This window comes from Diabrotica virgifera, chromosome 5 (genome assembly GCF_917563875.1).
Source record: "Diabrotica virgifera virgifera chromosome 5, PGI_DIABVI_V3a".
In the NCBI taxonomy this organism is placed as follows: Eukaryota; Metazoa; Arthropoda; class Insecta; order Coleoptera; family Chrysomelidae; genus Diabrotica; species Diabrotica virgifera.
Window position 1 is genome coordinate 215,254,553 of NC_065447.1, and position 26,982 is coordinate 215,281,534.

General features: G+C 32.4%; 1 protein-coding gene across 5 annotated transcripts in view; it reads right to left on the bottom strand.

The window, feature by feature from the left end:
* LOC126885284 (kalirin) overlaps positions 1 to 26,982 on the bottom strand; it is a 1,143,465-nt gene that overhangs the window by 656,776 nt on the left and 459,707 nt on the right. For all 5 annotated transcript variants that reach the window (XR_007698367.1, XM_050651791.1, XM_050651792.1 and 2 more), the window contains 5 exons: positions 24,621 to 24,831; positions 21,460 to 21,663; positions 15,309 to 15,777; positions 11,341 to 11,601; positions 5,278 to 5,519 (listed from right to left, as the gene is read on the bottom strand). Coding sequence is in view for 4 of the 5 variants with exons in the window: in XM_050651791.1 (XP_050507748.1) it covers positions 5,278 to 5,519; positions 11,341 to 11,601; positions 15,309 to 15,777; positions 21,460 to 21,663; positions 24,621 to 24,831 (1,387 nt within the window). In the remaining variant the exon portion in view is untranslated. The remainder of the gene's footprint in view (positions 1 to 5,277; positions 5,520 to 11,340; positions 11,602 to 15,308; positions 15,778 to 21,459; positions 21,664 to 24,620; positions 24,832 to 26,982) is intronic.

Consider the following 26,982-nt stretch of genomic DNA (forward strand, 5'->3'; position numbering starts at 1 on the left):
TATTACCTCCAGTTTAATTAAAAATTAATCACCGGTGTGATAATTTCTCTTAGTGATAATGTACATGTCAGATCGAAATATATTACATACAAACTAAGTAGTAACACTGCAACTGAGACTAAAACGCCCCTTATGATTATCATCAGATCGAATGGTGGATGTATTACAAATTAGGATAGAGATTCTAATATGATAACATAAGATAATATTCTTACTAAATAAATCATTAACAAAATAGAAAGATTTGCCATAATAGCGGGACAAAGAGGTATTGTATTACAAATTAGGATAAAGATTCTAATATGATAACATAAGATAATATTCTTACTAAATAAATCATTAACAAAATAGAAAGATTTGCCATAATAGCGGGACAAAGAGGTATTGTCCTTTTCATGATCATTTTTCAGTGCGTAACAAATGATAGGAAAAAGGGTAAGTCCGTGATAATACACATTTATGACATTTATTCTAACATGACATTTTAGTTAAATCTGACAGTTGTCACATTTTATTTTCAATTTGGAATAAAAACAAATCAAATGTGTTTCTTGCATTTATAAAATGGTATTTTCTTTGTTTTGTATAGTCTTATAAATTATACAGATTATATTTGTAATATTATTATCTAATTAAAAAAAAAATATTTTTTTATTATGGCGCCATCTATCGACAACTAGAATAACTAGAATAAATGTTATAAAAATGTCACCGACGAAATGTAATCACGGACGTGCCTTTTTTTCTGTCACATATAATTTAATGCGTTAGAAAGAAATCGAAAAACTGTGACGCACTGAAAGATGATCATGAGAAATACTGTACATGCATGCTGCCCTAATAACGGGATAGGGACAATACATTTACTGGGAGGGCAATTTCTCACAGTGGCATTCAATGTTCGAAAAGCTTTTCAGGCAGTAATAATGGACAGGCATTCTTTAATAAAAAAACGTATTTTATACAGAAATGATGGCATCTCTCGAAATAAAAAGTAAATAGAGCCTCCGTTCGGATTTCGCGGATAGTCTGGGCAGATTATCGGCGAATAGGCCATTTTTGGGAAAAGTTATTTACCAGCAATTTTATTGCTGGAATCGAATCTTATGATTGTATATATTAATAATATCAATAAAATATTAATAAAATCAAGCGAGGGAGAAATATGTTATTTTCTCATGTGTTGTACACTGTACTTTTTCTATGGATGCGGTTTTGTCAAGAGTGCAAACTTCAAAATTAAATAATTTAGGTACTTTTAGGTATATTATATGCATAAATTGAAATAAAATACATATACATGTAGGTATTTAATATTCTTAAAATTTATATACCTTATTTTTTCAAATTCTAATTAAGTTATTTTTGAACAGTTTTGAAATGTAATTCCTGGTAGGTTTTGCTTCAACACATTTATTTGACAACATTAATTGTGTTTTTATTGTGCATGTTACCATGGAAACGGCGATCATAGTATGGAAGACCGTAGGAGAACCCGTGAGAAAAAATATTTCTCACTGCAATGGCCGACTTTTCTCACTACATGAGGAATTGTTCGTTTTGAATGTATGTAAGTAGTGAGAGAAGTTGCATATTGTATAGCATCCATAGAAAAATGCATTTTTTAACGTATACCGATTTTGAACTTTGAGATTACATTTTCTCCAACTTAATTTTTAATTGGAATTTTGTTATTTTTGGCAATTTTCACTCGTAATATCGATAGATTTTATTATAATAATATATGTTATGAGTACTTTTAAGATGTGAAAATTGGTGTGGAGAAACAGGACCGAAATAAAAAGGTGATGGTTCGAAAATTATGATCCTATTGTTTATGTCTTTGCCGTAAATGCCGATCAACTTTGACCGGTTGTATCTCAAGAACCACTCATCACAATTAAACGTTTTTTCTTTTAAAAGAAGCGTCCTGCCGCTTTTTTTCCAATACTGTTTTCATAATTTAATTAAATTTAATATTTCCCGAGATATTTTATTTGTTTATAAGCCAAAAAATTGTTTATAATTTTAAAATATTCCTGAGGCCGCTTAAATAGTCCAATTTCAATTCTGTAAAGTACTTTAGACAGGTACAGTGTCTTTTATACAAAAATCATAGTTATTTTTATGTATCATAATTATTCTGATTATAGACACCGTAAATTTTGAATTAACAATTCAATTGTTGCTAAACTGCTCATTCAATTTCCATCGGCTTCTGGAATTATACGAAAAGAGCTTTTATTTTACCAAGTTAATTAATTATTGATAAACAATCACTTATCTAAAATTTTAGTTGAAAATTAAATTGGAAAAACTCGCATTTTCCGGGGAAAATTTTCGTCGAAGTAAATCGGGAAAAACACGTCTGTATGCAGAATTTAATTACGGTGAATTTTTATTTGGGTGTTTTTGGTGTAAAGTTAAAATCTTTGGAGTTATAGAGCAAAAATTGAAAAAAAAACACGATTTTTGGGCGTCATTTTGTTTATAAAAAATGTAGCACACTATTTGTGGACTTTGTATACCTATATTATTAATAAATATAATCATAAGATTCGATTTCAGCAATAAAATTGCTGATAAATAACTTTTCCTTGTATTTTGCTAATTAGCCCAGAGTAGGAGAGTATGCCAGGGGGACATCATTCAGGGGGAACCTTGAAAATCTTACACGTAAGACTATGGTGTTGGCACGTAGATGTGCTTAAAAGAAGGAGAGTGCAAGGTACATGCATCCAAGAGACGAAATGGAACGAACAAAGGGCGAAAAAATATTTGTGTGTGCTCCAGTCGCTCTTAAGAAATGTAATTTTCATTACACCTTTAATTTTGGCTCAATTCCATATAAACATAATACTACATTAGACATTAAGATGTTAATTTCACAAGAAAACAGTTTCAGAACCTTGCTATAGGAATAAAGAAAAATATGCTCATATGGTACTGATCTGATTGATCTTGAGAAAGTAAGAGTATTAAAGGGTCTCTAGGGGTCGCTAAATAAGGAGTTTCCCGTTAGTATGTGAAGATTGTGAGAGATATGTATGAGAGAGTAACAACTAGTGTTAGGATAAGTTTAGAGACTGATAAATTTCATGTGAAAGTAGGATTATATTAGGGCACATTGCTTAGTCTGTATTTATTCTTATCAGTGTTGAATCATATAACAGAAAAACTACATGGTAATAATCCTTGCAGTTTATTGTATGTTAATGATGTAGTACTATAGTTTATTTTTTAACCAGGAGGAGTAAACTAACAAGACAGATTCACACCCAAGAAAGTCACTAAAATAATAACCAAATATTATAATCCATAAATTAGTAATCCATAAATATTATATTATATTAATTTGTCGGTGAAGAGTTCTGAAAACAACTGCTTTTTATATCAAATCAGAATAAAAATCTAAAAATTAAAGAAATAACACAGAAAACACAAAAAATCGCCGATATAACTGAATTAACCTATGAAATGCCAAAAAGTGCCAAAACCTGATAAATGTCATTAGTGTCAAAATTTTATAACAGTGGAGTAAACTTGCCTGCGGTTGGACCAATTACAAACAAGCATTACGGCGCGGTAAATTTGAATCATTCCTCTTGGTTTAAAAACAAACTATAGTAGGAAATACTAACAGGGATTTAAAAGAAAACCGGAAAGTGGAGACAAGTTCTTGAAGAAAAATATTTAAAACATAGTAGGGCTAAAAGACAGTAGGTGTATGGAAAGTTCATTTAAAGATGGAATTATGTACTACCGAAAATACGATAATAACTTTGGGTGGTGAACTTATCGTGAAAAGTGGGAGTTTTACGTAATTACGTTAGGTTAGCTTAACTACTACAGAGTAAAGGGGAAATAGATGGAAATAAATGGAGTAGAATTTGCGAGGTATGGATAAAATATAAGAGGAGTGGTGTGCCGGGTTACAGAAAAATGGTGGATGTGTGAATTGTTCGTAAGGGGATTTTTCCACATTCTCTATTTCATCTGTTTGAGAAAAATTCCAATAAAATTAAAAAGAAACTTTTATAAACCTGTGATAAGATTATTTATAATATACGGGACTAAATGTTGGGAAGTTAAAAAGAAAGAGGAACAGCGAATTCATGTGGTGGAAGAGAAAATGCGGAAAGGGAAAATTGTTATTCGTATTTACAAAAGAGTTCGGGTATACCTATTAATTTTAGTGTTATGTGTAACGGGATTATGGGCATTTGAAAGGATTGTTGTTGCATAAGACATACTACACGGACATAAGACAACATCTGGCGGTAACTCTACTGTTAGACGTCGGAGGTTTTTGACGAGCCATGGAGAGTGTGTAGCAATTCTCAATGAGATATTTTAAATCGTCTTATTTTAATAGTATATGGCTAGCTGATGTATACAGGGTGTCCCCGAAAATAGTGCGTTCCTTAAAGGTATAAGTAGAAGGTACCATGTAGAGCAAAAAAGTCTTATAACATTTTTTTCTAAATGCAACCCTTTGGCTAAAAAACCAAAATACATTTTGGTATGCAAACTGAAATCTGACAACTATGTATACAAAAATCTAAACATAGACAATCACAATTCAAAAATAGTTGCAGCATTTTAGCCATAAGTATTTACATTAAACCCTAGCCACAGTGTAAAGACGGACAGTAGAACCACTCTCCGAAAAATTGGAAGTAAAATCTGTAGTCGCGCATGGCGACCGCACAATGTTCTTAGTCGCTTTTGCCCCACTCTCGCATTGCTAGTCGCATAGAAACGTACGGGTTTTAACAGGGAAAACCCGCATCCACCACTGGTGAATTACCAATTGCAATTACTTCTTGAGATCAAAGTGCCGACAGAGGAGTGGTTTTACTGTGGAACCTCTATATACTGTGCCCTGGCTTCATCCTAAACAAACAAACAAATTCTTGTTTTGTTGGATTTTCAAACATGGGGTGGTACAATTATTTTACAGGGGTGTACCTGTCTGACCTACATTTGTGGTGTCAATAAACTAAATCACAAACAGTTCTTGTACAGTAATGCCAAATTAGTTAATTTTATGAACGCTTATATGGCGAACAATGTAATTTTTTTTTGGAAACGGTAAACTTTAGGAAAAAATGTTATAGGACTTTTTTGTTCTACATTGTGTATTATATCCATACCTTAAAGGAACACACTATTTTCGAGGACACACTGTATACGGGGTTAGTAAAATTAAATTGCATCAGAAGAGATAAATGAAAATTAAAAACAAACAAATGACCTGTATACAATTCGACCTACCGACTGGATCTTTGGCTATGTGGTTTCAGCTTAGCAGGACTCTTTGGCAGTGACAATGGTAAGGCTCCGCTAAAGTAAGTCTCTTGTATTACTTCTCTCAACTTCTTCACCCACAATTGTTTGGTCTCGAGCGAAGAAGCTCTAAGTACAATGCGATAGTCGGAAATTGGAGCACGGCCGGTCCATACGGCAAATTTACATTCGTCACCTTCCATGTGTTCGGTTACGCCCAGTTCTGAGGTCTGAAACATCGTTAGAGTTAATAATAACAAACTAATTGACTAAATAAATATTTATATATATTTTTTAAAAGGATATGATACATTTAGTTTAAAGTGATATATTTTAATTGTATGTATTAACAAGGTTGCATATTTTTTCAAACTTTAAACAGAAAATATTAAGACAAAAATCAAATCACCGACCAAAAGAAATTAGATGTAGTAAGTGTTTTTCGGAATTAGTGAATCTTATTCGGTTAAAGGCATTCCCAGAAAATAAGAAGACAATATATAGGTTTTTCTACCGTTTAGTTAGATAAACATTTGTAAACATTTGACGTTGAACTTTCTATTGTACAGTATACCACGAAACAATGAAAAGATATAGACAAAGAGTAGGTTTTGGTGAATAGTCATCGGGGATCGGTAATTATCCTTTTTTCCGTAGAAATTGAAAAGTTTAGTATGTGTTTACTAAGGATTTACTTACGGATTATTGGATAGTAGAAAGTTGTTTTTTTTTTGAGAAGACAGTAAAATTTGTTTTGGATAGAGATACGTCCTGATTGGTTCACTCAAAACGAAGTGGAAGATTTAATGATTTGGATGGAGTTTTGCCAGGAGAGGAGAGGACATTGTAAATTGAATACCGGGGGAGTACACTACAGTTTCTGCGGAGACGACGTTGCTAATTAGCCAAGTTTTGAAAAAAGTATATGTTGTGAAAAGTTGTGTTTCTGTTTGTGGAAAGAGTTACAACTGTGGTACAACTGGCATGCTGTATGTGATAAACAGATATATAGTTTTATACTGGATCAAGTCGATTAGTTGAGATATCCTTGTGTCTGGAGAGAAGGGGTTTGTTCATGTAGTTAAGATTTGGAGCAGAGGACATAGCAGGAGTATTTGGAGAAACTGAAAAGTACGAGCAAAGCGGACAAGGCACAATCAAAGGAGAGTGAGGTGAAGTCATCAAATTTTGGGGACAGAAGGTTAGTTTCGTCATTTTAGTAAACAGAGACTATCAATCACGACCACCTATTTAAATTAGTTATTCGTTTTTTTTTTGTTGGTTTTATTGAGAATTAAAATAAATGAAAATTTATCGTGAATCACTAAAATTAAGAAATCTTTGATTTGGATATAAGTTTAATTAATTTGTATTGATAATTTTGAATGTATGATTTGATGGATGTTTGAAATTTTTATTATTCTGATCATTTTATACGGTATATGTTTATTCAATCTTTTTACTTTTGTTATTTGATTGGTTTTTAAAATATACCATTTGCTTTGCAAGTTCATAATGGTGCCTTAAATTTATTTTCCTATTGTCTATCCGTTTCCTCAAAGGCAACTATAGTATTTTTACTACAAAAGCGATATTACGTAGGTCAAAATTTTGACGTAAGAGAACTGTCAAAACATTAGAATGTGACTTTTCATTATTGCCATGTTTATTATAAACATGGCAATAATGAAAAGTCACATTCTAATGTTTTGACAGTTCTCTTACGTCAAAAATTTTAACCTACGTAATATCGCTTTTGTAGTAAAAATACTATAGCAAAAAAATACTTTGAAGTCACGTTTTGTTTTAATTAGTAAAAGAGCCCTGAGATATCATATTAATTCGTTAAAAAATATATAAGTCCAAGTAGAGAGAAGTTAAAAATAAATATTATAAACATACATTTGAGCAAATCACAACAGTATATTCCAGTTTCTAGTGTGTTAACACGTTCAAGTAGAAATCAAACAATGAGCGTCTTCAAGATACGAAATCTCTCACCGCGTTATCTACTCACGTCGAAGTAAGTGCGCCAGCCCAGTGAACCATCGAGATGTCATATGGATTTCAAGTCTGTCCCCATTTAACTATTACCAGAGCTGTCATCTTCTTTCATTTGGTAACACCTTATATCCCTGAGGCGTCTGTGGTAAGTTTTCTTAACTCTATCCATATTTTTCAATCCTGCCCCCTGATCAATTATTTCATTTTTTCCATGGTTTTCACCTTTACCTGTCTATTTCAAGTATTTGCTGGGACCATGTGTTTCTTGGTCTTCGTTTCTTTCTGGTTCTTCTTCTTTTGGCTTCGTGTACCCTTTTGACCAGTCATTCCATTTTTCATTAACTCAGCTAAATTTTTGTGTTATATATGTTTCCGACAATGAATATGTCAAAATAACAATTATTCGTTGTTAATAAAGTTTAAAGATTGAATTGTATTTTTATCAATAACAATACATTGTATTTATTTACAGTATACAACAAGATTGAATTGTATTTTTATCAATATCAATACATTGTATTTATTTACAGTATACAACAGGCACTGTAGGCTTAGGACAAAAAGTAATATTTGAAAGAATTTGTTATTTTTCAATAAAATTAGTAATAATGCCTTCTCGAAGTCGATCTAACAAACATAACCGTTCTTTCTGAACTCATAACTTTTTGTAAGAGAACGAGCATACAAAATTGTGAATTTCTAGTTCCTGGCTAGACCATTTCTAAATCCAAATTGTTTATTACTCATTTTACTTTCGCACTGAAGAAATACTCGGTTTTGTAGAATTCGTAAAAGTACCTTATGTGTGTGACTCATCACACTGCCGTCCTTAGGAAAAACACCGCATATGCAAAAATTATGAAAATTGAGTTAGGCGCGAAAATTTGATCTAGAGGGTTGATATTACATGATTATTTAATAAAAGTACAATATTTACAACCCCAACTATATATTCTGAAAGAAATAATAAACCTAGCATCTACAAAAAGGTGCGTGGAACTAAGGAGAAACCCCGCAACTACAACATTACTTAGGTAAAACCCCGCATATACTTGTCGGAACCTGCAGTTACTGTGTTTATTCTAAGCAATGCCCAATTGCGGTGTTTTTGCTACGTAATTTGCGCGATTTATCAATTTATTTAGTTTCTTCTTAACTTGTGTATGGTGCGGTTGTGTTGTGTGTGCCAGGACACACCTTCATATCCGCCGATAGCTTCCACCATCAGGTGGAACTATCTTAAAAAAAAACAAAAAAAACCCACGATTTGAATGATTTTGTGACAGCTGTTGGAAATGCAAATTCAAAAAGATTACAATAAAAACAATGAAGTATACAGATTTTTTTAAGTGGCAAGATTTCGCGTCACAAGCAAAAATTAAAAAAATAGAGTCACGTCCTTACTTGGCGAAATTAACAGAAATTGTTGCCAACAGGGGATCATTTTCTCTAAAGTACAAGTTAACAAATAAATCTGATAGTATGTTTGAAATGAATTTTCTTCAAAATAAAGTTTTAAATAAGAAACTTCCCAGCCCTCAGACATTTACATCTCCTTGTGGAGCATCAAAAAATAAAAAAGAAACCCTTATTAAAAATCTCAAAACCATAATGCCTTCAAATAGATTACAATTTTGGCAAAACCTTGAGGAAGATAAGAATTAATAAAATAATTTCTTTGTATATTTAATTTTTTTGCTTTTGTATTAAATTTTGTTTGTTACGGTTTATTCGGTATAATAAATGTAGTTTTTTATTGTGTGTGTATGTGTGTGTGTGAAAAAATGGCTTGGATGCGAGTCCGTTAGCCACAGATTTTTATTTTATTTTTACCTCAATTTATTAGTTTTGTTATATTTATACGTATTTCACTTAAATGATTATATTTGTTTCTTTCAAGTAGTTTATGAGTATTGGTTTTTTATTAAATATGTAGATTTAATAAATTATTCAAAAATTCATTTTGTTGTTTAATTATACCTATTATCTGTAACATTATGCTAAGAAAAAACACCGCATATACATAACATCCGTAGATGCTGTAGTTTTACTTAGCAATTTCTAATATTATTTACAATTTTTTTCCCAGTATCTGCCATAGTAGGCATAAAATTAGGATAAATTACTGCTTCCCTTTTTAAAACATAGTTTACTTACAGACTTATTGATATAAAGTAAAATCGTTTCTAACCGCATTGTTATAACAACTATAGCACCTTTTAAAAGTTGCAGATTCTTTGAAGTCCATTTACTCATTTTTATAAATACTGCAGATGCGGTGGTTTTCCTTAGGAGGGCAGCACACTGGTTAGTTTAAAATGGCTGCAAATGGTAAGTAAAATCGTCGGTCCCGGCTACGTAAGTGGTAATTAAGTTGCGTCATATTAGAAGCGCTTTCGCGACTGAAAAACCTAACACCAGATCTCAACCAGAAGGTCACACGAACTTTATTTTACTTACTGTCATACACACGTTAACATACTGTAAAGAGTTATTCTCCTGAAGCTCCTAAGCTCCTTCAATCTAATAGCACATAAAACAACACCAAAAAATGTTACCCTACATCCTACCAGATTGAAAACAATGGGAACCTTCTCTGGTAACACCTCCGAGGCTTGTACAATTTGCAAGCCATAAAGGATGCTGAGACTAAGGAAGATGAGGGAATTTTACAATTTATAATTCACGTCCCATCTGCTCAGCGCGGTAAAGTTCCAACGAGAATGGTTTCCTTCGTACTCCAATCACAGTAAACATGTAAATCAAAAATGAATAACCATTTTCAATTTCGTTGCAACACGAAACTACAGCCGCTCATTATTCCAGTTCAATCAGACAGTGCAGCAAGCACCTCTACCGGTTTCGAAACTTATTAGTCTCTCATCAGGAGGCACATATGCTGCTCTCTCTGACCCAACTAGGACAAACCCCGGCGTGCAGTCACGGATTGCAACGAACGAAATGGCAGGGATGCCCTAGCGGCAGCTGCTAGCCAAAGGCTAAGTTTTTAAAAAACCATACTGAAGTAAAAACTTCTTTTGTATATTGGTATAAAAAGTTTTATTAAAAAACATAAAAGTCCTCCAAAAGGATTTGCAAAACGTTTTCAATCTGAATCAGATCATCCTCAGTGCGTTCTGCTTCACAAAAGAAACTAGCAACTTATTTAAAAAGGTTACATCGATATAAATGGTTTACATAACAATTAAGTGATATTTGTAGCAACTCCAAGTCGATGTTACAAGATGAAATGTGCTAGGAGTGCTCAAAGGGCAACATGGTTCCCTGCTCGTTAAGAACTCGTGGTTCTTGCCAGTTCAATGGACACAGACCAACTCTGAGTTGGTCTGTGTCCATTGAACTGGCAAGAACCACGAGTTCTTAACGAGCAGGGAACAGGGAGCTACAAATATCACTTAATTGTTATGTAAACCGTTTATATCGATGTAACCTTTTTAAATAAGTTGCTAGTTTCTTTTGTGAAGCAGAACGCACTGAGGATGATCTGATTCAGATTGAAAACGTTTTGCAAATCCTTTTGGAGGACTTTTATGTTTTTTAATAAAACTTTTTATACCAATATACAAAAGAAGTTTTTACTTCAGTATGGTTTTTTAACTATGGTATACAGCCAGCTACGGGGACTTTCCCATTGATTTTGCTAAGTTTTTAATCTAATAGCACATAAAACAACACCAAACATAACATTTTTTGGTGTTCGTTTTATGTGCTATTAGATTGAAATCTTAGTTTTTTGTTAGCAGTTGCCGCTAGGGCGTCCTTGCCATTTCGTTCGTTGCAATCCGTGACTGCATGCCGGGGTTTGTCCCAGTTGGGTCAGAGAGAGCAGCATATGTGCCTCCTGATGAGAGACTAATAAGTTTCGAAAACGATAGAGGTGCTTGCTGCACTGTCTGATTGAACTGGAATAATGAGCGGCTGTAGTTTCGTGTTGCAACGAAATTGAAAATGGTTACTCATTTTTGAGTTATTCTCCTGTTTTTTGAGCGGTATCAATCCAAACAACTGCGGATGTCTCATACTCACCATTAGCTTATTTTTGTAGATGTACTTGACTTTTCCAGCCGAGTCCTTAACTTCTTTGGTAAATAAGAGATACATTTCGAAAAGAAAAATATGTCGATCTCTTCCTTTTCGAATGAGTTGTTTGGGATCCCAGACACTGAAGGCGTCTTGGAGAACGACTTCGCCTAACTTATCAGCGGATATATCACAGCCTTCGAGGAGAGACAAGTGCATCGCGTCATTCGCCTTCTTCGGAACGTTGAGCATTACTTCTAGACCATCCTAAAATAACAATGTTTACATAAATAAATCAATACGTTACTAGCAAGCAGAAAATAAAGGTAGGATAGGTTACTATTACTAAATATATAAAAAGTGCGAAACAATCATCGGAGATGATCAGTTTGGATTCAGAGCCCGCATGGGAACCAGAGAAGCCCTCTTCAATTTACTAGTTATTGCACAAAAATGCTACGACCAACAGAAAGATATATTTATATGCTTTATATATTTCGAAAAAGCTTTTGATAGAGTAAGACATAACCTACTATTAGAACGTTTGCAAGAAGTCGGTTTAGATGGAAAAGACATCAAATTACTAAAAAACTTGTACTGGAACCAAACCGCCACAGTTAGGATCGAAGGTTCCACATCTGCAGAAGTAGAAATTAGGAATTAGTTAGACAAGGATGTGTTCTGTCGCCTCTGCTGTTTAATCTTGACTCCGAGTTTCTATTTAAAGAAGCACTGAAGGATTCCAAGGATGGAGTCAAGGTGAATGGCGTAAATATCAACAGCATCAGATACGCCGATGATACGGTGTTGATTGCGGATTCCGACTTGGGTCTAGAACGACTCATCGACAAGACCAACTCGACCTGTGAGCAATTTGGTATGAAAATAAACATTAAAAAAACCAAAGTGATGTCAATCTGAACAAACCAAAACGTACCTCAACCTTGCACAATAAACGGAAACATTTTAGAACAGGTCAATAGATTTGAGTAACTGCCTGGGATGTTGCATCGATAGCAGCCTAAATCCTGATCTAGAAATAAGATCAAGAATAGAACAGGCCAGAAAATCTTTCGAAAAAATCAAAAAACTTGCTTTGTGATTCGCGAATAAAACTCAAACCTGAAAAAGACATGAGTCTCGATGGAATTTCATCTAGAGTAAACGAAAAGCTCGTTAAAAGATAAAGAGATTTTATACCGGAAAGATACCACAAATACTCATCACACATCGAAGATGGGAATGAAAGGCACCAGGGTATCCGGAACAGTATTTGTAGATCTTATCATCGATTATGACACCATAAACAACATAAACCATATAAATCACAAACAACTCTAGTCCAAGTAATGAACTTAAAATAGGGCAAAACCTCGCATATTTGCTTGAAAATTTGAGAATAAGTAGTTGACAGTCCAAGGATCAAAATCTATATGAGGCTGAAAGGCGCTTTTACCATGGGGGTGGTTGCCACCCCATCTCGGGGGTGGAAATTTTTTATTTTATTTTGACCACAACAGTTGGTAAAAACATTTATTCTAAGCAAAAACCGTTCTATAGTGACTTATTATGAAAAGAATGTCAGTCCCTATTTTTTTCAGCGAAAAAGTGATCGGAAACTTCCCCCTACTTACCACCCTAATTAAAATTAGTCATTGACCTTATTTGGTCTTCTTTATTTAGGTATTATTAATAGATTCTAGAGGTTTGAGCGGCTTAGAATAATTAGTTTTAAAAAAAATGGAGTTAAAAGCGAATAACGAATTTTTGTAGTTTGGTAAAAAATGCATTTTTCTTCAGAATAGAAAGATTAGAATCAGAGATCCGAAAAAATATAACAATCTAAAATTGTAGCTTATTTAATTCCCAATAACGGGGTTAGCAAAAAATTTTTCTATGGCAAAAACTAAGTGAGCTATTGACAATAATTAAAACTTGTAATAACATGCAAAAACCACCTTTACCTACCCTTTTACCGTCATCTCTTTTTGCGACTAATATTTTAAAAGGATTTAATATTAATAGCTTTATAGATCTTGTAGAGGCCTACAAAATTCTTTTTTACCAAACTTTCTAGGATAAAAAATAAAAAAGTTACGGTCAAAAAATCAATATATTTTTTTGAAAAAAAAAGGAGAAATCCAATTGGAAGCTTAATAATGTAAGTTAGCGGTGTTTTTAGTCATTGGCCTTGTTCATGCTTCTTTATGTATGTATTAGTAATATAGTCCAGAAGTTTGACTGGCTTAGAATGATTTAAAAAAAAAACTGGAGTTAAAAGCGAATAACGAATTTTTGTAGTTTGGTAAAAAATACCATTTTCTTCAGAATAGAAAGATTAGCATCAGAGATACGAAAAAATGTTTAAATATGAAATTGTAGGTTATTTAAATCCCAAGAATTTGGCTTAAAAAAAAATTTTCTACGGCAAAAATTGAGTGAATCGTAAATGAGTATAATATAGAAAAACATTGATTTTTGCGATATAAAACTAACATTTTCGATAGCGAATAAATCGAAAAATATTAATTTTACCAAAAAATGTATAGAACATTTTTTGCTTAAAATTAATGTTTTTATCAACTTTTGCGGTCAAAATGTAATAAAAAATTTCCACCCCCAATGTTGGGTGGCAACCACCCCCATGGTAATGTTGGGTGGCAACCACCCCCATGGTAAAAGCGCCTTTCGGCATCATATAGATTTTGATCCCTGGACTATCCACTACATATTCTCAAATTTTCAAGCAAATCGATCCATTCTGTAAAAATTGCGAGCTGAAAAGCTTCGGTTCCTGGACTACTCTTTCAACCCTGTATGACATCCCAAGAGACAGTAAACTAACTAAATAAAGATCTTTGGTTTCTTTCAACGGAAAAAATAGCAGACGAAAACCACAGAAGAAAGCTATTGGTCACGTCAGTGTAACTGCACCTATAATGTACAAAATCTACATCAATGACCAACCCATAGATACTAAAGAATTTCAACTACACATGCGGAAGACACAGATTTGTAACACAAGTACAAGCTCCTGGTGAACTGTAGACAACTTTAGATGAATCCTTGAAAACAATGACAACCTAGTACCAACCAAACTGCCTCAAGTCAAATCCCGGAAAAGTTCAAGTTTGTCCTTTTCACCTTCGTAACAGAGAAGCATCCAACTGAACATCAAAACTTAAGCACCAAGCTTCTCCTAAATATTTTGAAGTTGCCCTTAACAACACTTTGTTATTCAAAGGTCATTGTTTGAAACTGAAAGGCAAACTAACAACTAGAAACAATATTCTCTGAAAACTATAAACCAAAAATGGGGCTAAATCATTCCACTCTTCAAACTCTTGCACTCTGTGTTTCGGCTAAAGAATATGGGCCGCATCGGTACATACTAGGTGTAGATATTTTGATATCAACGAGTCTTCTAGAATAATTAGTGGACGTCTGAAATTCACGGCCATCACTTAGCTTTACTTTATCCTTGGTATAGCTCCACTTGATCTCAGTAGTAAAGTTGTCATAAGGACAGAAAGTTACCATGGAATAAAAAAACAAACTGAAGACTCCGGACAATCACTCCATGATGATTGAAATCAAAGAAAAGGATCCATCAGAATGAGCTGGTCTTTCTAAATGTAAAGAAGATATTTCTAAACGTCTAGAGCCTCGAGAAGAATTCTCAACTGGTCATAACCTTGTCTTTCCTACGTGGAGAACTCTTGCCAGTCGGAGTGTCAAAGTGTAAAATACCCTAGAGAAATGGACACTATTACCTGTTGACTCGGATATTCTCTGTTGGAGAAACCTGGATCTTTTACACGAAAATGACATAATCTTTTTTGGATAGATAGGATTTAATTTGACAGAACTGGATACTTAAAGTTAAGTCAGTATTTCCAAATAAAAGAGATTTACTAAACACCACATAATTTGTTAAATCAGATGAAACTACAGAAACAATAAATTTTACTCACTTTAATTTCACCTTGACCTTCTTCACAGCAACTTTGCAGATCTTTCAATAGTAACTGGTACTTAGTTATTCTCTGAACAGGTTTTATCAGGAAAGCGGCTATAGGATGTTCTAATTTGTGCTTTTTCTGCAACTCTTCGAAGAATCCTCCGCCATATTGAACTAAGAAACTGTTACTTTCAGGTTTATTTTTACAATAAGTGACGTACATATCGAATTTCTGAGCCCACGTTACAAAACAATGGCCAACATCTTCAGGCATCGTTTCATACTTTTCGAGTTCTTTCAAGAATATAGAATTGTGAAATTCGTAGATCTCCTCCATATTACCGAAAATAATGCTTTCTTTGGATAGAAAAGATGAGGTTGCTGCTGGTGAGTTTCTCATTTCGTGCAGGAAACAGGTTATGCATGTTTCTAAGTCTTTGACGTAAGTACGTTCTGTTTGTAGGAGTTCGGCCATTATAAATCTGAAACATTAAAATATTTATAATATATAAATAAATAATAAATAAAACAAATAATAAATAAAATAATAAATAAATTTAACAGTCTCACTACTCTTTCTGGGTCCCGTTCATCTCACATTTTCATTATAATCTCATAAACCTTTAACACTCAACCCTCTCCCCTATGGTTAACTGTATCATATGACGGTCTGTTTTGTCGAACCCTTAGAGTTCTGAGTAGGTAGCCTGCAGAGCCCTTGGAAAATAGTCGCATGAATCTGAGCTTGTCTTATACATCCATCCCAGATTATGAGACAGTTCTACACCTCTATCACCCCCGTTATGATCTTTTATTGTACTTCCACATACTGTAAGAACTCCCAATCATTCGAATAAAATCGATAACTTGAAATCAACATAAAATTGCTTTTCTAAGCCCTAGATGTTCACATAAGAGGGCTTAATAACGTTTATCAAGTTTTCGTTCTAACGTGTAATGTGGTTTGCCTATCTCTTTCATTACAAATATTCTAACTTTTACATCAAGTTTATTTTCATTTAAACAGATTATTTACCACAGTGGGAGCGACTATTTTTATTGTTCATAATTTAACAAACTTAACAATAAATATTACAAAACTAACAGGGGAATTTTAACTTCCTGTGGAACTGTCATTTCTGTCATGTCATCATTCAGAATTTCCGCTATCAAAGCCACTTGCTTCCATACAGCCATGATGTGAACAAGTCAAATTGAGCTCAATTGTACCTCGAGCATGAAACATTGGATATTTTAAACATCCATGTTTAAATTCACATCATTTTTCCATGTTCCTATAACGGGTTAATTGTAAAGGGTTTTTACCCAAATATTTTTTACTTTGGTGGTTAGCATGTTAGATTCAAGTGAGTATAACCTATAACTTTTTAAGATCGTAGTCAAAATTTTAAATACTTTGCATTCTTTTATCATGTTATACACATTTTAGGCACACACTGATGATGATCGGTCAACCGATTGAGAACTAGTTCTGTTCTGTGATGTAGCCCTGTATAGGGATTTTAACAAATATACCTTTTATAAAGAATTTTATGGTTTTTTGTAATATATGGTATACAGCCAACTACAGAAAATTTTTTCCTCGTACATTTTATTAAAATATTTATTAGTTTATCACAATATTATTCTTTACTTAGGAAAATTATGTGAATTTCAACACCTCTGGTGTTCTTTAACAACAACGGAGATGCCAAAGAGACCTCAATATGATCATTATCATGAAATAATTTCCATATTTATCTGCTTTGCCTTTTATCTATTACTCAATCGTCAACAGAGATATGTTTGGTTTCGCATGCTATATACAGTGGGTGATCATATTATTAGAGCCACCTCAGAAAATTTTACTTTTGTTTAATAATGGTATGTAAGTTTTTTCTATATACGGTCTACGTTGCCTTCGAAACTTTAGAGATGGATGCTATGTTTCTGTTGGAGTGATTAGTATTGAATATTAAAGTTTTTATTTCTGTTATTTTCCTTGGTGAGATGTCTTTGGATTTCCCATGATGTTCTGGTACCACTAGTGTAACGAACGCGCAATTTTTACTAAATTCACAAAAACTAATATAGGCCTGTTAGAATATCACTAGAGAGCAATGGAAACTCGCAAAGTTTATTATAACTCTAAACACCAAGAATACAAAATAATAGGCACACGAGTTGCAAGCTAGACTGGGAAGCACTGACAAACAATGGCATCCGAGTCACGCATTGCCACACATGCGTGTTGCCACTATTGTCAGACTATTTATTGCACTTTCATAATGTGTAACAAGACAGCCCAATGGAAACTTAACCATTAATATGTATATGATACAGCTCAATTATATACCCTTCCTCTAAAACATTGAATTTTACTAGGTGGCTCTAATAATATGATCACCCACTGTAGATCGAATATAGGCTGCAATGTATGAAGGAGTAACAACTAGTGTTAGGACAGGTGTGGGCAAGACCAATAAATTGCATGTGATGGCAAGATTTCATCTATCAGTGCTTCTTCTTCTTCTTTAAGTGCCGCCTCATAACGGTTGTACATCATCATCACTATCTTTACTCTATCTACCGCTGCTCTGAAAAATTGTATAGAACTGCATTTAAACCAGTCCCTTAAATTCTTCAACCAGGACACTCTCCTTCTCCTATACTCCTTTCTCCTCTAATCTTTCCCTGTGTTATCAATCTTGGCAGTACATATCGCTGCCCCCTCATTACGTGTCCCGGATATTGTAATTTTCTCATTTTTATTGTGTTTCGCAATATTTCCGTGTAGTTTTCTTCTGCGTCCATGCTATTCTAAGCATCCCCCTGTAACACATTTCAAAGGACTGTAGCTTATTTATGTGTTCTTGCTTCAATGTCCAGCTTTCAAGTCCATATTACAGTATCGAAAACACGTAGTATTTCAGAATTTTTACTCTCAGTTCTAATCTAAGGTCTTTGTTGCAGAGAATTGTTTTCATTTTTACAAACACATTTCTTGTTATTTCTATACTGGCCCTTATTTCTGTTGTTTTATCATTATTGTCTGACATCTAGGTTTCTAGGTATTTGCATTTATCAACCATTTCTATACGCTCTGAGCTTCGCTGGTGTCGCTCCTAGCGGATTACTAATTCAACTTTCACCGGTATTTTGAAAATAATTGTTATCACTTAATATTTACAACGCTAAAACGTAATTAAATTGTAATAGATTTTTTTAAGATTTTGCTAATCATTTTGACGTTACTCATTAATTTCTTACTTCGGATACTTTCACAATTATCGTGTAGATGGCGCTAAGATTGATAGATTAATTTATAATTACATATTACGGAACATTAAAAAAACGTAAATTCAGTATTTAAAAGGTATATTTTAAAAGGTAAAAAAAGTATATTTAAGGTAAAAATATATACCACAGCTTTGACCAACTAATATTTTTTATAATTAATGTTTTTAATTTTAATTTTAAATTAATCACTTTGACATTTATGTCAAATTTCCAGTAAACGTTTACAGACTTGTCACTACTGGCGCTCGCGAATTTATAAATATCCCCTCTACGTACGAGCTCACAGCGTATAGGTACATTTGCCAAATGTATGTTTGTTTGTATATTTGTTTTCTTTGTTATTATCATGTATATGGTCTTTTTATATTCATTTTTAGTCCATATTTTTCACAGAAACTGTTTGTTTTGTTTAGCAGTAATTGAAGTTGTTAGGCAGAGTTTGCCATAAACACTGTGTCATCTGCATATCTTATGTTGTTAATAGATCTTCCAATAATTATTATTCCTTCACTTTGATATAGTAGTGCTACGAGACTTACAGACTTACGTAAGACCTACAAGAATCTTTCTCTAAAAAAAAAGAATATCAGCAAGTATGCAGAATATTAATAACATAAGAACATTATAATTAACTATGCAATAAAGAAATACCTACTAAAATGTGAGCTACAGAAACGGCAGTAGAGTCAGTGAAATAAGTTCAGAAAATGCTTTGAAAATTTGCTGAAACTCAACCATCAAAAAATATAAAAGATAATCTTAAAACAAAAGGAATTATGAGAAAAATTGATCTTTAGGAAAAAGATATTTGAAATAGAAGTATGTGCATATTAAGTGGAGAGAAAACATAAAAATGGTATTTGCATATTTAATATTAATCATATATTATATATTTATTCTTTGTTTTATATTTCCTGAGTACTTTCTCACATTACACCTATCTTCATAGCTTTTTATCATAATTATTATCCACCCAAACATCTTTGTGAAAGTTTATTGATTAAAAGTAATGTGACAAAAGATTCAATAGGGCATCCCAACATGCTGTCAAAATTAAATTAATATGGCGGCTGCGAGGCAAACATAAATGTTATTCTATCAGTTCTTAATGTGTTTTTTCCTAGTTGGGTTTCTTTGTAATATTGTTTTGTACAGGGATTATTTTAACATTTTCACTTGAAGAATTAATTTAAAAAGATAATATGCCTCATTTCTTTTGTGTTTTGAAGTGTGTAATGAGAAATAATCATGATAAAGTTCAGGTTTAGCGGTTACCATCAGTGCTACATTTTAAAAATAAAACAACTAGTATCATCTGAGAGACAAAAACAATGGTTAAATGCTATAAAACGTCTTATAAAAATGCTAAATATCTAACTACATACGTCTAAATATTACTTGCGCTTGGAAAACTGTCTCCACCGTAATTTAACTCAGATCCGTTGAGGGAAAATGAACCTATATCATTTATTTTGCCAACCTTTTGCTTGTACCAACTAGGAACATCTGTATTGCCTACCAACAACTTTCGAAAATATTCGCTCATGTTTATTTATTCACTACTTAAAACTAAATTCACGTACTTCCACAACTAAAAACTACAACAAAATGTTCGGAAAATACAACTAAAAAACTGTTAACGGTAAAAAAACTCTTAAGAAACAATGTGACACAAATATAAATAAATACAATATTTGACTCCCAGCCGTGTCATAAACGTCAAAGTCTTGAAATTCAAGACTGACTTTGACGTTTATGTCACTGCCGGGAGGCAATTGATAAGTGTATTCGGAGAGACAGTCAGGGACTAGTCGACGACAAGTGGAGCATGCGATGAGTAAAAGTCATTGACATATTAAGCTTAGACAAGGCATACTCACCAAAAAAGCGTAACGCGGAAACAGTCGATCGGTGGTCTATCTATCTCTTTTAACCAAGCGATCCCGCGCATGTGACAGACAAAGATGGCTAGACCACTCAATCCTATGTCGGCGTTACACCTCGATGCATTGAGTGGCATATGACTAGCCCGGTCTATCCTTAACATGTCTCTGGTAAAAGTCCGCGTCAGGGTCCGCGAACGAACATTTTTATATTTTTTAACATTGTGTTTCTTAAGTTTTTTACCACTTTAATAGTTTTTTAGTTATATTTTGCGAACATTTTGTTGCCGTTTTGTGTAGTTATTAATTGTAGAAGTACTTGAACGACTTTATTTAAAGCAGAGAATAAATAAAGATGAGTGAATATTTTCGAAAGTTGTTGGCAGACAAAACAGATGTTGCTAGTAGGTACAGTAGTTAGGTATTTAGTATTTTTATAGGACATTTTATAGCTTTATTACTATATTTAAGCATTGTTTTTGTCTCTCAGATCATAACTTATTTAGTTCAGTTGGTTTTATGCTTAAAATGCAGCACTGATGGTAACTGATAAAACTGAACTTTATCACGATTATTTCGCATTACACACTTCAAAACACAACAGAAATTAAGCATATTATCGATTATTCCAGTAAAAATGTTAAATTAATCCTTGTACAAAACAAAATTACAAATAAATGCAACTAACATGATCTAAAACACATTAAGAACTCATAGAATAATATTTATGTTTGCCTCCCGCTGTCAGATTGATTTTAAAATTGACAGCATGTTGGAATGGCCTATGGTTTAAGAATTTTCTAAATTCTAGGTTAGGTTCATAAATGTTAGGTTAAAATTGTTATATGCTATGTTATTAAATACGAGTTGTAAGAGTTAACATAGCAGAGTAATTCATTATGACAATTTACAAAGTAAGGGGTTATTTCAAAAATATAAAGCAGACGAAAATTGAGTATTAATATCATAAATTACACTTACTCTTTCCTCCTTGCAGATCTTCTCTTTTCCTCGTTCAATTCTTTTAATTCTTTGGCAGCGGCTTCTTTGACTTTGGCTTCCAAATTAGGATCCGAATTTCTATCGATAGACAACTCCTTTTTCTCGCTTTCTTCTTCTTGAATGCCCAGCGTTTCTTCTAACTGTTGTCGATAATTTTCCATTCGAGAACTAAAGTTTTTGTATCTAAAATTGTATTAACGAAAGCGATTAGTTGACGATAAACAAAAATTAACGTTGCAAATGACTTTTAAATATTCATAGATTAAAGTGGAAGTCAAGTTCATTCTGTAATGTGGTGGCTCGTTGTTAACGTTAAGTTTTAAAAATAATAAATGAACTAATTATGTATAAAGATAGTTGATTAGTAATTCTTCAGCAACGAAAATTAGTACTTAAAGTGATTAGGATAAAATGTAGTTTTGAAGATATTTTTTAAATCATGTGGTGTTATTTAATGGAAAATGGGTAAGGAAGAACACACGGCATAATATCAGGAATTATAATAGACAAATTACCAAACTGTTTATGACGTAGATCAGCCAAAAAAGTGTTTATACAGTGTGTTCATAAAGTGCATAAATAATACATAGGAATAAGGTAAAAAGTAATGAAGTTGGGGTCAGTGACCTAGCTAGGTATCTGACAAGTTTTATGAGTTTTATGGATCTCAGTACCCAAAACCTCTATGTAAGAGGAGAATTTTACTTTACCTGCCGCGATTTTTAATCAAATTAACTAACCGAAATTGAATGTAAAGTGGTCGATGGCAGTAACCGATTATTTATTTGAATTAACTTAACATTTATTTACTTTATTTATTAAAAATATTGTACAAACTTTGCGATATTATCAATTAAGAGTAAACAGTAGCGATCAACAGGTAGCAACAAAATATAACTTCGGGAAATAGTATCATAAACTTTGGCAACAGTGGTAATCTTTGACATTATCTAAGATTAATATTTTGACAATATCATAGTCGCGCTATATGGAAGTAATAGAAAACGATTTTATTATTAATAAATAGATATTTATAAAAATAAACCAAAATGGGTGAAAATTTTATGTTAAGATAGGTATTTAGAAAGGTATTTGCATGAAATATCTAATAATAAAACAATAATAAATAATCATTTTTTGTTGTGAAGCGAAACAAATTTCGATTTTCGCATAATTTTGGCACGGTTTTTAATGGACTTTTTCTTGAAACGTTTCACTTTATTTTTCGTTTGATTTCCTTTTTCCATTTTGTTAAACTATTGATAATATTTTTAGAATAAAAAATCCTCCTAAAACTTTATAATCTACTCGCATTAGAATTCGAAATATTTTTACGTAAAATATACTTACCTACCTACATATAACTAAAACTCACAATTAACAACAATCTATTCTTTCAAAGAGGCCAACAACTTATACAACAACAAATATATAATAAATTAACTATCAATAAACACTACTTTCCTATGAAACAACAATAACGAATTCTTAAATTAACACACTACTGCACTGAACAGATATCGATAAAGATGACAGAACAGATTAGAGAAAATCTGACGCAGGTTTGTCAAAATGACAGTGATAATTTCTCTATGTTGCCTAATTAGTTACATATTTAGTTATAATATGTTCGATTTCTTGCTAGAAATAAAAAATTTTAGTAGTTCCAAGATTACACAAAATCTAGGCATGGGATAAAAAAGTTTATTTGAAGAAAGTTTTTTTTTTCTTCTTAATGGCGGTACAGGCTCCTTTTTTCAATATTTTATTTAGTTATCGAGTAATTTCCACGTACTAACATATTTCTGAAATTCTATGTACCGCCATTCTTTATTATATTACGAATATGTGTGCCAAATATCTCGACAAAATATTTAATATTAGAGCCGCAATCTTGGAACGCGTTTGTTGCTAGCTGTTGATCGCTACTGTAGCCTCTTAAATTTATGTCAAAAAGTGAAATTCTGTAGTATTTTGTAATTATATTCATATAATAGTTATTTATGTATCAAGTCAGTAAAGTTATTCTTTATAGAACGAGTCTTTCGATAGATAGAACGAGTTCGATAAAGAGTCTTTACTGACGTGGTGCATACAAAATTTTATCGCCAACAATTTGATATTGGTTTTAACACTTACTTACAATTTAAAATTTAACAACTTTTAAAATTTAAGACGTAATAAAAATTTCATGACAGTGATGACAGATGACTTTTGCATGATGGCCGTTTTCGATTTTTAATCGATATTTATCAATATTGAATAATTACTAAGTCGGTCAAGTTTTGATTTATTTTATATAAATTTAATTACAAAATACTACAGAGTTTCACTTTTTGACATAAATGTATTAACAATGTCGTAAATTTTGTACAATATTTTTAATAATTAAAGTCAATAAATTATAAAACTCAAATAAATAATCGATTACTGTCATCGACCACTTACATTCAATCTCGATTAATCGCGGCAGGTAAAGTAAAATTCTACTTTCAGTACAATAAAGTGATACTTTACTGCTGCAAATGAGGGCAAATGAGTACAATAATAAATGACTTTAGTGACAGTTGGCGATAAGAAATATTATCTGTAGAAAAAATATTTTCACATATTTGAAAAGCTGGTATTTTACTTTACCGATTTAGTAATTATTCAATATTGACAACTATCGATTAAAAATCGAAAGCGGCCATCTTGAAAAGCTTATCTGTCATCACTGTCATGAAATTATTATTACGTCTAAAATTTAAAAAGTTCTTGAATTGTAAATTGCAAGTAAGTGTTAAAACCAATATCAAATTATGTTGACGATAAAATTTTGTATGCACCACGTCAGTAAAGACTCTTTATCGAACTCGTCTGTTACTCGCCTCGCTCGTTTCGCTCCCTCTGCTCGTAATATCAGACTCGTTTCATAAAGAGTCACTTTACTGACTTGGTACATAAATAATTATTAAAAAACGCAACCTGGCGCAATATATCGTTGGTGTTTTATTGGTGTATAAACATAAACATACAAATGTTTCTGTGAAACATACAAATGTTCACAGAAACATACAAATGTTTCTGTGAATTCTGTAGGTCAGGTCCAAACTTTATTGATGGGACTTAAATTTTAGAGATAAAAATATGCTAAATACCTATTATCGACAGCTTCAACCCATTGTTTGATGGAGCAAGCGTGCGCATGTCCTTTTTCAACGAGACTATCGGCAAGCTGAATGAGCAGTTTCACTCTTTCTCGGGTTTCTTTGGCAGTTCCTTTAAATTCGTTGTGTTCACGTAGTAAACTTTCAGTTTCTTCGATATTGTTGCCTAGATTCGTTGCATGCGTCGTTAGATAACATTCACCTACAAACGTTAAAACAAAACTATTTAATATTTTATACATACATATCATAACAACAATAATCAAGTTCGGTTTTCCCATAATGGGATGAATAATGATATGAATAATTAACGTAAAAAAACATAAATATCAACAATTAAAAGTATCATTTAGGAAATCCGAAAATTGGGTGTTTATTTATTGCTTTGCGTGTGTGATTCAGAGTAATATTGGGATTAACGGATCCTAAACCGAACCATAGTATTTGTTATAATAAAAATAAATATTATCACAAAAAAGTGAATATGTAATTAGTTTTTAATTTAAACATAAACTAATTCAAATGTCAATATTTACTTTTGTTAAATCTTTCAAAAAACTTATTCTTAAAATTTTGATGATTGATGTACTTAAAATAAAGCGCCGACTTCCTCTTGGAGTACTGCATCTATTTAGTCCAGGGCGGATCTGTTTTGAGATGGACGTTGAGAGGTGACTCTAATTTTTTTGCAGAAATTGCTTGAAAATAAATCAAATAATAATATTTGAGTTATCCTCCCTCTCAAAAAGGTCCGGAGCATTGTTTAAATAATCAAAATGTCAAAAAATGAAGGAAAAATTCGATTTTTTTCGTCGTTTTTTGATTATAACTTTAAAAGTATTCACTTCCGAGAAAAGTTGCACTAAAATAAAAGTTGCGTAATTAAATTTTCTAGAATATATGAATGGTTAAAAAATTTTAAAATTGTTATAGGTCTGGATCCCGCGTATGAAAAAAAAGTTGATTAATAGCAAGCTGAAAATTTGTCAATAGCTTAAGGGTGTCTAGTCGGATAAACTTTGATATATGTGAACACTGAAACAGGGGCAGTTTTAATTGTGGAACAGGTTAAAAATTTGGAACGGTCACACCACGAAAACGACACATTTATTTTGTCCGACAGAATATACTTAAACTCTCCGAACAGAGATTAAACTCTCATGCAAAAATCAAACTGCTATTTATCACCTGTCAAAATTCCTGTCATTTGATATATTCTACATGTTCCACTCATTAAAACGCCCATTTGGTGATAAGTAGCAGTCTGATTTTTGCATGAGGGTTTAATCTCTGTTCGGAGAGTTTAAGTCTATTCTGTTGGACAAAATAAATGTGCCGTTTTCGTGGTCTGACCGTTCCAAATTTTTAACCTGTTCCACAATTAAAACTGCCCCTGTTCCAGTGTTCCCATATATCAAAGTTTGTCCGACTAGACACCCTTAAGCTATTAACAAATTTTCAGCTTGCTATTAATCAACTTTTTTTTCATACGCGGGATCCAGACCTATTACCCTTGTTGCAAAACTGCAATAATTGCGAAAAAAACATAAAAAACAAGTATTCGAATTTTACGTTTTTCAACCATTTCTGCTACACATAGGACCTTCATACTTCACCCAGAAAAACTTTATGATATGGTAAAACAACACTGTAAATTTAGTTAAGATCGGTTCAATAGATTTTGCAAAATAAGTTTTGCAATCCAGCTTTCGCAAAAAATCATTTTTTCAAAATGTTGCAGGACTGAAAATAAAGCAGATAGCAAGTTAAAAATTTTTTCACAAATAGAAGAATACTGTACCTCTCATTTGTAATTTGCAAAATTAAAATCGGTTAACTACCACGGCGCACAGTGGTTCCAAATGCCGAAAACGTGGTCATGAACCTTTAAAAGCGTTTATTGTTCTTGCACTTCGGAATTACTTTCGTTTTTAAGGGTTTTTGGCATCGCTGATTACGAATCTGACATTATTTTTTTTGAAAAACAAAATGGCGGATTCAACATGGCGGACAAAAATCGAAAATATCAATCAAAACGCAATGTTTTTTATTAAATTTGGTAGTTTAAGGTTCCTGATTACAAATCTAACATTACTTTTTTTAAAAACAAAATGGTGGATCCAATATGGCCGACAGAAATTCGAAAATTTTATTTTAAACGTATTTTTATTTAAAATTTTATATTATAAGGGTCTTTTAAAATAACTGATTACCAATATATTTTGTTTATGAGTACAGTATCCAGAAACTATTACTTATGTACAACCGGCCCATACATACTGAACAATCGCCAGAATCATGTAATATGCCTCATTTCCCACTTTTATATTCAAACAACTGCCAGCAATGCATA